At 36.6% G+C, this 12,734-nt stretch overlaps 1 protein-coding gene across 6 annotated transcripts in view; it reads right to left on the reverse strand.

Moving 5' to 3' along the window:
* LRP2 (LDL receptor related protein 2) overlaps positions 1-12,734 on the reverse strand; it is a 136,918-nt gene that overhangs the window by 75,149 nt on the left and 49,035 nt on the right. For 5 of the 6 annotated variants that reach the window (XM_048953630.1, XM_048953632.1, XM_048953634.1 and 2 more), the window contains 8 exons: positions 12,530-12,646; positions 6,799-6,909; positions 6,567-6,680; positions 5,592-5,708; positions 4,979-5,122; positions 3,724-3,843; positions 1,423-1,551; positions 616-785 (listed from right to left, as the gene is read on the reverse strand). In XM_048953630.1, coding sequence (XP_048809587.1) covers positions 616-785; positions 1,423-1,551; positions 3,724-3,843; positions 4,979-5,122; positions 5,592-5,708; positions 6,567-6,680; positions 6,799-6,909; positions 12,530-12,646 — 1,022 coding nt within the window. Of the gene's footprint in view, positions 1-615; positions 786-1,422; positions 1,552-3,723; positions 3,844-4,978; positions 5,123-5,591; positions 5,709-6,566; positions 6,719-6,798; positions 6,910-12,529; positions 12,647-12,734 lie in introns of those variants that run through there. The other variant, XM_048953636.1, reaches the window with a different exon arrangement.

Genomic DNA, 12,734 nt, shown 5'->3' on the forward strand with positions numbered 1-12,734 from the left:
ATGCCTGGAGAAGAACAAATGAGGGTGACGTCTAACTTTCTCAAGGATCTCCAGACACTTGTGTTTTTTGCATGTTTTTTTTTTTAATGCCTCTATTTTCTCTACCTTGAAGCTAAAATATTTCCTCTTCAAAAAAAAATGTAACAAGACACTGGCTCATTACACCAAACACTGTCAATATTTGTTATCAAAGCTCAATTACTGTGCTATTTGAAGCATATGAAGAAATTTGATTTTTATCATCTTGGAAGGCACAAAGCTTTTACATTTAAAATGATCTTGTTTCAAAAAATTACCAAGAAAATTTTGTTCAGTTTTGAAAGAATGTCTACTATTTCTCTTAATTAGTTTTTTGGACTCCATCTCAAATAAAATTAAAAGTTGCTCAAGATATTCCCGTACAATAGGATTCTTTGTTTAATACGTCAAATGTAATAGTATAGCTTGAAAAATGCAGTCATTAACATAAAACTTTTCAAGGAGCTTTTTTGTCAGAAGACAAAAGTACAGCCAAATTTTGCTCTCAAAAATGAAAGCCTATCAACACATTCTGCCCCTGGCTGTTCTCTACTTCCACACACACAAAAATTTATTCTTCTTGCAATTTCTGCTCACCTTATCTTGCACTGTATCAGTCCAAAAGATCCTATGCAGGTAAAAGTGGAAGTCCACACCAACTGCAACTCCACGATTCTGCGACTGTACCAGAGTACGAAAATTTCTTCCATGAAGATCTCCAATCAGTAAATCACGGCCATTGGAAAAAATAATTGATGCAACACCAGCTGAAAGCAGAGGTGATAAATACATGACTATTCTGTGACCAAGCTATCTGAAAAAAGTCATTGAAATATATTCATACAGGTCATACACAGCAGACACAAAGGTTTAAATAGATATTCAGGCTACAACCTGTGTATGTGGTTCTATGTGACTTCTTACCTGCTTTGATTTGCCCTTGTTTTCAGCCCTGGAACAAATCAGGCAGCAGTATATTTTAAAACTCAGTCAGGTAAGACTTTGACAGAACTTCTGTGTGTCATAAATCCTAAAGACTTTTTTCTATTTTTCTATCTCCTTTAATCAAAGTATGAACTCTCTCTAGATTTTTCTGCATGATGGGATTCAGATATTCTTTAATTCTAGGAGGCAGGCCATTATCCCTAGTTTTTCATGAACTGTTCTCTTCACCTTCTTTATTCTCTCATCTCCTCAGAAGAGGCAGCCAGCTCCACAAGCCTACAGGTGCCAGCAAACACGGTCTCTTGTTGTCTTCTGATGATGTACTGAATGCTGTCTCAACCTTTAAACTGTAAGTTCGAAGTTAAGATCAGATTTTCATGTGATGTTTTGCAGACTGACCCATTTTAAGTTCTAGCAGTCCAATAAAAGCAAGAGACTCTTGCACTTCTAGATACTAACCTGAAGTGTTGGCTCTACAGTGTCGATGATGCTCTAGAAAATAACCTTCCACACAGTGGCACTGGTGATGTCCCACACGATCTTCACACAGTTGGTCACAGACACCCCACATTTTGCAGTCATCAAAATCTGTTAAGTGAATGAGGTGTAATTAAAAAAGTTTTGTATCAGAGGGATGTCATCACACTTGGGAAGCTTCAAGTTTGCCATCTCTACTGGCTTTACATCTGTTTGGAAAACAGTGGCATGGAAGAAGATTTTGTATGTTTTTTTCATAAATCTTCAATATTCTACTTCTAGATAAGAGCAAAACTGGAGTTTGCTACCTACTGACCTACCCAATAAAAAACTGCCATGCAAAGAGGAAAAATCACTGGAAGTGAAGGTATGACACTGTGTACTTTCCACAACACAGAGTATGTCTAAACATTATTCTTGCTGCAACAGATGCAAGTACATTATGTACACACATGCACACCTGGACGGATTTAAGGCAAGTCGCATGTTAATGTTAGGGTAGTACTGAGCTCAAGTTAATAAGGCAATGTTTACTAGGTCAGACACTTGCCAGCACAGGTGTCTGATTTCCAATAAAGAGGTGGATGCGCATCAGAACCGAACAGTAAAAAAAACGAAGAAAGAAGTTCTTGGCATGTAAAATAGTATGCAGGTAGGATGTGCACCAAGGACAACCCAGCAAGTTCTCAAGATGTGCTCTAAAAAGCAATTACTAGGATTGCTGCAAAATCCTTTATTTCCAGAACTGTAAAATATCTACCTAACTTCCTAAATATCTCATTTTATCTGTCATTATCTAAAGTCCAGAAGATTTCTAATACTACTTAACAAATAGTTTTGAGACATTAAAAGCCAGACCTCCTTCACTTGTAAACCTAGGAGCAGCACCTGTACATTACAGTGCTAGAATTCCACCATTAGGCCAAAAATGAATAAATAAAGGCAGAAAATTAAATCTCAAATATTCTTCCTACTGGAACTTGTATTTTTAAGCATTTGTTGATACATAAGTAAAAATGAAGTGTTTCTTACACAGTACATTTTGGTACTGAAAAAAATGTTGTCAGTAGCTTTCCAGCTTCCACATGTGTTAAAATCATCAGTCTACAATGAGCCAGAAGCAAATGGAGACAAATTAAAAATTACAGTTCAATTATTTTGGCCATAAACCAGTTACACTGATTTAAACTAAGATCTGGAATTATACACTAACGACTGTGGGCTCTTCCCCCATGACAACTGTTTCTCTCACTACACACACGACTACATCTCTGCAAACTAAAATACACTGATTAAAATTTCTAAGCTAGAATCAGACAGCCAAGTTTACAGAGTAGTCAAGTACAACAACAAAAGACTCACTAAAACTATGCCAGGTTTGCAAACATGTCCTTCGCTTATTTTCTACGTAAGAGTGAAAAAGTAAATTTTTTACCTTGTATTGATTCCTCCATTCTACTAAGAGCAACCCTGCTGCCTCTGCAGCTCATACATCCCTAGGTTACACAGTATTCTTGATAGTACAAAAATCACATGAGAAACTGCATGCTCAGAATACTTTTAATATTGCAAGAACCACAGCTTGAGTTTAAAACTTATAAAATAATCTGGTTCAGCATATACAACTAGGCTAAGCATCGTGATCCTAAAGTTACTGTATTTCCATTTGCTGACATAAATCATATATACCACCAGCAACTTATACTTCCAATTTACAGCAGGTACAGAAGTGCAGCACCAAAATAATTTCTTTATGTTCTTGCAAAAATTCCTTATTTTCATGTAAATACATATACCAACATGTCATAGGAGTTACAGCCACTCAATAGCACAAATACATGCACTCTTTCCATTTAAAATTAAAGTGATCTACTATCTTCTTATCTCACTTTCACTGTCACTTTCAAAAACTTTCAACATCATTACCTGATTTTCTAGGCATACTTCACACCTCACACCTCTGGAGCAGAAAACTCTCCTCAGCTAATCACTAAAAGACTTCTAACACAATTTGATAATAAAACAGACACCCAAGTGTAAATCCTCTTAAACATCATCAAGCTCTCACTATGTCTTACTGAATTAGATCTTCACAATATCTCTCTGGTTTCTTTCTTTGTCATCATACAACTGTTGCACTGAGTTATTTATTCTTTTGCTAACTTCAGAGATTTTCTATTTGTCAGGATATCCATCCTCTTGAAACTTAGCTTCCTGGAATCCAGGCTTTCCTAATGAGCTATGAGAAGGTACTAGGTATCTGCAACATTGCATTTCACTTACCAATACAAGTACGACTGTCATTACTACTTATTGTATATCCCGCAGGGCAATAACACATCCCTCCTGAAGGAGAAGAATGACAGCGATACTGGCAGCTCAGAGCAGCACAGTGAGATATGTCTAAAAAAGGAAATGAAATAGTTCAGAAATACAATTACAGCTATTACTGGCAGAACAGATCTGCCCTATTGACAGTTACATAGCTATAGCCTTTTCTATGATGAGTCTCCAGTTTCAGAAACAGCTTCTTAGAACAAGTATGCACCAGAAAAGACGTCTGAAGTTCCATAAAACATAACCTCACCATTTGCTGTTTTATGCTGAAAAAATAACCTCTTGCATGATATTAAGATGACTATCCATGCTACTCCAATATATCAGAATATATTGTTTGGACTTAGTCCATGGAAGAACACTTTATCCTTCTCTTCCTTCCTTCTTTCAAAAGAAGGAAGGCAAAAATTCCTTCATCACTCTTCCCTTTCTTTGTAACTAAAAGCAGTGATAGGTAATGAAATTACGATTGTAAAGCATTTGCTGACTACCTCCTACTCTTTTCATCTTCCTTTTCCTTACAGATCTTGATAAACTTTTTATTTTGCAGCCTACATCCAATGTTACATCAATCAGCAAAGCAAGAGGTACTATTCTATGACAAAGTCTGAAGTCCCTATTTTTTTTTTTTCCTGTCCCCATATTCCAAAAGGTACTGGGCTTTATTAATATGATGAGGAAATTGAAAACGTAAAATACCCTGGATCCTGAATCCCAGAGGGAATCAATGTTCATAAGAGTGAAATTAATAGAAAAACTATGCAAGCTCATTGTTTCCAGGAGACAAAACCCAGTAACAACACCAACTGAAGAACCAAATACTCCAGGTGAAAAGATATTTTTGAAAACCCTAATCCAAGTGACTTAACCAAGGCTCAGAATACACTGCTTCAGTCCCATGTTCCTATCATTGCTCAGTTTTCCTTCTTGCTTATAAAAAGGGAAAAGCACAGATATTTTATCTAAAAAGGCATACAGCACACTTTTCCATGCCTTCCTGACTGCACTTCAGAATATGAAGAGGGAATTAAAATTCCCAACTATGAAATTTCACGTATGTCCTTTTTAGACCACTCAATCAACACAGTGCAAAATAGATTACAAAATTTCTGTGTTGTTCAATATATAAAATGTGAATGTAAAAATATATCTATTCTGATGTTTCTGCTGTTCTGTATGTACTTATGATTCTAATACATACTGCAATGTCTGCCTGCCGTGATGTTTGTTTCATCTTCTCCTGCGGGGCAGTCTGCAGTTCCATCACACACTTTCCCTATTGGAATGCAATGTCCTGACTCAGGGCAGGCCCACTCTCCCGGGTAACATTCATGATAATTACTTTCTGTGGAAAAGAGAAACAAGTATAATTGAGGGGTATGTTTCAAATACACCTAAAAATCTCTTCCCTAAAAGATGCCCAAAGCATCTACACTCCTCATTATTAAGTTTACATTTTACAATTCTTTGTGAGAACTTCCCTTTTGACTACAGTAGTCAACAAAAACATCAACTTCAATAGTCAAGCAAGATTAAACTACTCTTGCTATATGCTAAATTTAATTTGCACCACATTTTGTATCACACAGCAGTATCTGTGTCACACAGCAGTAACTCTCACATACACAACAATGTACTAAAGGTTGTACAAGTTTAAAAAAAAAAAAAAAAAAAGGATGTAAAGATGGAATTCAAAGTTTTTCACAGAATGAAAATGGATTCAGAACATCCTGACAGGTCAAAACTCCAAAGTAGTAACTTGGTGAGGTCTTCCTCTGAAAATATCATTGTTAGCAATAAGCATTACTACATACCACATCCTCTTTCATCTTCATTATCCTCACAGTCATCATCTCCATCACATATCCAGCTCTGATGAATGCAGCGGCCACTTGGACAAGTGAAGAAGTTGCCTCTACAAGTTGCATAAGCTAAGGAAAGAAACACTAGTAAATCAAACTACTCTGAGTGACGAAAAGGTTAGCAACAGAAGTCCTGTCTGGTAGATAAACTGTCATTTACACCTGTAAAATTGAGCTAGTTCCATAACTTACATATATCGTAAACAGTGCTGTTTTGTTCTGGTTTGCTCTTTATTTTAAAATACTAGAGTGCTAGGCTTTTTTCTTGTTTTGTTTTTAATAGAAATAAGAAGAAATGCTGAATTTCTCAATTAATTTTGCAACAAGATGAACAGCACCTTGTTACTAGTATTTTTGAATGAGGATTTAAAAAGGAATTGCTACTTAAGACATTAGAGATAAAGATACTTGTATTCAGAGAAAAGAGTAAAAAACTCCATGAACGTTTATGCCTAAAGCTCTCCAAGGTGATAAGCTTTCCCTGCTAAGAGTTCCTAAATATCTGTGGGACTTCAAATGACAAACACTGCCAAATAGATATCAGAAAAATATCAGAGGGGTGGGGAGGATTCAAAAAAATTGTGCTAGAAACTAAATAACAACATGTGGCTTTCCAAAAGCACAGGAGAAAAAAAGTAACTCAGATTCTAGAATCAATGGGGAACTCTGTAAATATACAGATCAGACATTTGACAGTTCTACAACCATGATGCTAGTTGGAGATGTAAAATCCTGGGATATCAGACCACAATATAGGAATGAGCAAGAAATTCCCAGAAAGAGAACTGCCAATTAAGCAACTGATATGAACATCCAACAAACTTCTGATGGTCACATGGCCAAGCAACTTACTTTTGGTTTTCTTCTGTGCACTTTAACTAACTCTCAGTAAATTGTTTAGAGAAAGAGAAAAAAAAACCCTCATACTGCAAGAGTTTTCATCACTCCTGTCTCCACAGTCATCATCATGGTCACACATAAAGGCTTGTGGGATACATTCTCCATTAGCACACTGAAACTGTGTACTGGTGCATCCATGTGCTGAAAGAGATTTCAGAATAAAAAGACACACAAGAAATCTGTCAGAAAATTAAAATCGTATACTTTATATCTCTTTTAAAGATAATTTGTTAAGGATCTCTCTGCATGTGGCACTTACTGCAATTAGCTTCATCAGAAGTATCTCTGCAATCAACTTTGCCATCACATCGTTGGCTGGCATTAAAACATGCTCCATTTGCACAGGATAACTGTTCACATCTTGGGTAGCCTGCAATAAGAGATCCCTCGGTTTTAGTGTGGGTATTGGACTGTAGAGTATAATGAGTCATATATACCCTGTCACCAGAACATCCTGAGTTACTAGAAAACAAAGCAGGAATACACGATTTGCTACATTACTACTGAAAAACAATCCATTTATTCAGTATATTGTCTTCTGTAACAATTATTTAAGAATATTCTCTAGGTAGTTAGTAAAGGTCCTTGCAAGAGATTAGGCATATTTCAATTCATACTCCTAAAATTCAAAACACAGCATCTGCGTTCTAGGTACAGGCCACAGTAGTTGGGATAACCATTCCAAAGCAGCAAAGAAAGAATAAATGAGTAAGAAATGCTGGCTTCTGTGAGGGCCAAACACTATGCTACACTTCCATACAAATCCACACAGCTTCCAGTTAAGGCCCCTGTGGAAGTAACACAGAAGAATCATCTACACCATTGTTTGTGGTGAATTCTGTCAGTGTTGAGATAACAAAGGAAGAAAAACAGAACTCCAAGAAATTAATAGGATATCTGAAAATCAAGGAGCAACTCTTGTCTATCTTGCATGGGGAAGTCCAGAAGCAGAAACCTTTCTGTCCTTACTGTTGATAGGGAACAGAATTTAAAACTTCCCCTCATTATCTCCTATATTTAGAGAGCGTTAGCAATGAGTGAGCCAACTTCTTCTACTCCATATCACCAAACAGAAAGTCCTAAACAGGAAAAGAATCAGGTCCTTGCAGGGGGAAAGGTAAAAAGAGCCCTCCATACTGAAGTACTTACACAACGTAGTTTTACAGTAAGCTCACCAGCAAAGAAAATTTTGAAGGTGAGTACTGCAACATTTTGAGCTTAAGTAGAAAAGTTTCACATTATTCACTGCATTTGGGGCTTTCACAGTAAACATTTTCTAGCTTTTACTTAACTTTCAGTTTAAAACTGAGATTTCTCTGTGACCATTAAAAAAAAAAAAAAAAAAAAAAAACACTGAGCAAGAAACGATGCTGAGAAGCTGGTCATACTGCCTCTGTTCTAGAATGTATAAGGAAAAAGTGGCAGAACTCTGTGAGTAATCTGAAGATAGACAAAAAAAAAGCCAATAGATGGGTCCCCTTCTGGGAATTTGACATGTAGCTTTTTTTCTAGGTCAGTGACTGGTGCATTAGAAAGAACTGAATAGGATAGAAATGGTTCTTAGTAAAAAGATGAATGAGGTGGTTAATGTGAATCTAAGTCTGAGAACACAATTACACAAAACTAGAGCGAGGAGATTGCAGCATAAGACTGGAGATGCAGTTAGGAGAGAAAAGAGAAGGGAGTGACAGTAAATTGCACCCTCTTTTTTTTTTCCTACCCTGCTTTAATTGTGAAAAGCCAACGTTTCACGTAAACACTGTTTAATTTGTCTTTTCATTCTTTGAAACCTTTGACTTATTAAAGAAAACTCATTAAAGAGGAGATCATTTCCTAGTAATCACTATTTCTAGAAGACAATACAAGCGTCGTGGAAATGGGGAAACTCAGCTATGTTCATTCCAGTGTCCTGGCAGAAAGTGAGCTCTTCTCTCCCCTTCTGAGATATCTCTTTTTCTTAGCCAAAATACTTCTCCACAATCTGCCTACCTGTGATATGCCAGCTCTTCAGTGCAAAATACAATCACACTAGTAGACACCAGCACAAATGACAGATAAAATACTTTTTTCTTCGTGAGACCCAAAAACTGTTTAGGAGCAAAAGCTGTAAATATACTGAAGTAACATGTTTTAGTATCTACATGTGGAAAGGTATGTCATAGGAATTGCTAAGCTACATTACTTTGCACTCTTACTAATGCCTTTCATCTGCAAGCTGAAAATACATCCACACAAAAACACAAACAGGAAACAGTAGTAACTGAAACTGGGTTCATCAGACACCCACTTTTGTCACACAGTTGGTACGTATAATTACCTTCTGCCAATCTAACCCATGTTCCAAGAACAAGAAAGGAAAAGAAGGGTAATTTCTTACTTCTAGATGATGCTGTTTCTTGTGTTTTGTTGTTTTTTTTTTAAACCACAGCAATACTTGAAAAATTTTACAAAACAAAACTAAGACCTTTTGACTGCCATGAGTCACCACCTTACAGTGATCATATTGCCCTACAGCAAACACAGACATCAGGAGGAGGACTTACCCCAAGATCAAGACTCCACTGAGCTACACTGAACGCAGAGTCCACAGCAACAATGCTCTGAGAACTGTCAGACCAACAAGAGCTTTGTTCCTGGCCTTAATTCCTACTTTTGATCACTGCCATTCTAGTCGTTGGCTGCCATCTCTTTTTACTTCAGTTTTTTTTCTTCCCTTACCTGAACTCTCCCTAGTGTAGACATTTCCTTCAGTCTCATTCTGTAGCTGCTACTTATAATTTGTCCAATGTCAAGAACATCAGCCTCTTATCATGGCCCTTTTCTTCTTCTTTGGTCTATGATCTCTTCATCCTCTATGATCTCTTCAGTTCTTGATTTCTGCTCACCTTTGCAAATCCATCCCAGACCTAACTCCTCACTCCCTGACCACAACGGCTATTTAGTGTAGGAAACAAGAAGCAGGAACTAACTGGTTAGGCAGCTAACCCGTGGCAGCAACTCAGCATCCAAATTAGAAGTGAGAATCTAGAATTTCTTAGCCCACACTCAGTTCATCAGCTTCAACAAATACATCACTAAAAGACTCCTCCTTTCTTTCTTATGGTCTCAGCACAGTGCTTAGTCACCAGAGTTACATCCAGGAAGTTTGTTCTGCCAGTCACCACAGAGAAAAATGGATAGGGTTGAGACTTTCATTTTTCAAATGCAAAGCTGAGGTAGGAGACAGAATTCTAGCTTTATTTGCAAGAAATAAAGGTAACTAATACAGTAAAATGATATCAGCACTGCTGCTTTTAAAAACAAGTATTTGTGACCACAAATAGTCTTCCATTTCACTGTGCATTTTTTAAGTTTCAAAATGAAAGTCGTTGCTAGCTGTCGAATAGTACAACAGCTGGAAAAATGACCCAATATACATATTCAACAGATTAAAAGAAATGCATTCATTTTATGAAATTAAAACAGCTTCAATGCACTAATTACATGACCCATAGCTGAAACATTGTTCTGATGTTTATCACAGCCTCTGCCTGGGTAGTTTCCCCTTGCTGTTAATCCCATTAGCAGCAAAATGGACTAAGGTTTTGAATCCCCTTGTTCTGTTTTATTACTTGTTTAACTGTTGAGTTACTTCACATTGGTGACATTTAGCATTTGACTAGCTTCTTAAATGATGTAATTTATTCAGAATAAAACTTTATCTTATTTACAATTTAAATTTGCTTCCAGAAAGTTCACTGAGTGCAAAGCATGAGTAACTAGAAATGAATTTACGTTCCATGATTATTTGTGAAATAACAGAACCAATTTTAAACAATTTTTTTCTTTCACAGTTCCTGGATGTTTCATTTCTATTTATGAAATCCTTTAGTGTAAACTAATTGATAAGGAAAAAAGAGTGATTAAGGAAAAGGCTGAAATAGAGATATATCTATTTGTTTCTATCAGATAGTATAGAAAAAGAAGTGGATGGTAACAGCAGAAGAAGTTAATTTCAAAGTAGAATAGCAAAACCTAGCACTAATTAATTCCTACTGTATAGTTAATCACAAAGTCACCAAACAATTTGTTTTGTCTTAAGGCTTCTGTTTAAAGTATTAAGCTTTACAAAGATAGAAAGACAATAAAATTATCCAGCCTTCCTGGAAAGGTCTTGTCATTACAATCCTCAAGATTTTCCTGTCTTCAGCATCATCACATTTCTTCAGATTAGTCCAACACTCCTACTTTTAATGTTCCAAGTCACAGTCATTCTTCTGTCTTAGAGGGACTGTCAACACATATTCTAATAAACCAAAGTAGCGGCTGTTGAATGATACGAAGCATTTTCTCTCCCTGGGGCTAAATATGCTGCCTTCACAACAGTCATGGGGCCTACTGGCCAATACAGCAGTAGAGCAGCACTGTTAAGGTATCTAGAGAACTCTTTCCAAACTGCCTTTTAAATTATTCAGTTTACAATGTGTGAAAGTGTGAAATGAAATTAAGTGTGAAATAAAATGTACACTTCAGCTTTCACTTATCAATGTGGCACCTACTCCAAAGGAAGAATCCTGACTATTGTCTTTTGGAAATCTCCTAGTCTGTTACAAATTTAGCAATTTCAGATAATTACATCACGTAACTTGTCTATTCCATACCTTATTCAAGGACTATTCAGAGACTTTTCAGAAATATGAGCAATTCCTCTTTTCGAATTCACACAGTGCATTTTTCAAACAAGTATCTTCAATAATTTGTGTCACACATTCCCTAAATTAAGTTACGAAATTATTTTGCTCTGAATTTTAAGAGAGAAACGGCAACCCATAGAGATAGAAGATATTCTATCAGCAACTATACGTAGTACTTTTAGTAATTTGTATTGGTGACTTTAAAATTGTCTATGGGTCTATGACATGGTAAGTTCCAAGCCTGTTGCCTCAGCAACCTTCTACTCCGAACTATGATTCATTTCTAAATCACCTTTCTCTTTAAAGAGCAAACATTTTATCCACTTGTGAGTCAGGGATAAAATGCACTAGTAGTTGGATGGCCATGTAATATGCTGGTTTTTCCCTACAGAGAATATGCTTCTTTTCCTCTAAGTAGAATCATTAACATTTTGTTTCCTACTTCTTCACCTATTCCTTTACATCACAACCCCTACGTTCTCAATGAAGTTTAGAGCTTGGCCTTTTTCTCAGCAGCATACGAACTTGTATTAGCTGAAAGAGTAGCTCTTACCTTACATGTCACTCTTATGACGTGTCAAGCTTTTCCTTAATATCAATAATGTAACAAACTGCTATTACAAACCCAGCTATTAGATGACAGTATCTATGAAAAATGTACCCTCTATTCAGTGGCCAGCTATACTTTTCATCAGTATTCAACCTAAACCAATACCTAGTGAGGCTGTCACCAGACAGTCAGGTAGTCTCAATTCAGACCACATCAGACTGAAAAACCTACTTGTCTGTTTCTGTTTTGTTGGCATAATATGAACATCTTTCTTAATATAGTACAATCCAACCTTGCTTCACCTCCATGGGAAATGCAGTTTTAGAAAAGGATTAAAGTCCCTCAAAGAAATTATTTGGGATGAAATTCTACCCTTCTGTGCAGGTTATAGTTACCACTGATTTCTGTTAAGAATACTCAAAGAGAATATGAAAAAAAAAAATGCAAAATTCACTCTGAGTCTCCTAAGGCTTTGAGCCACTTAAGCACAGTTGTTCTTCCTCACTGCAACACTTCACTATTTCTTAGACAATGACAAACAAGAGGTCTCGACCCCAAGGTAGCAGTCAGCATCTGAGTTCTGCAATAATGAAACTGTATCAGAATATCAGCTCTAATACACAAAAGAATCTGCAATGAAACTCTAATAACAAGAAGCATATTGTGGTCATCCTGTCCATCAACAAGCCCTTTAATCTTACAAATTGATTAAAATGCCAGAGGGAGATGAGATGAAACTAGATAAAGTGCTAAAACCAAAGACTCACGGCAGTCTCTTTCATCTGTTCCATCAGTGCAGTCCTTTACTCGATCACACCTGTATGCACTTGGGATACACTGTCCATTTGAACACGTGAACTGTTGGCTTGAGCACGTCCGTCCCGCTGCAAGAAACAGGCACTCGTGAGGTTTTTTTCCTTCAACTGGGATTTTTTTTAAGGTGGAAAACTACTTTCTCTCTTAATTTCTTAA

This window comes from Lagopus muta, chromosome 8, assembly GCF_023343835.1.
Source record: "Lagopus muta isolate bLagMut1 chromosome 8, bLagMut1 primary, whole genome shotgun sequence".
Classification (NCBI taxonomy): domain Eukaryota; kingdom Metazoa; phylum Chordata; class Aves; order Galliformes; family Phasianidae; genus Lagopus; species Lagopus muta.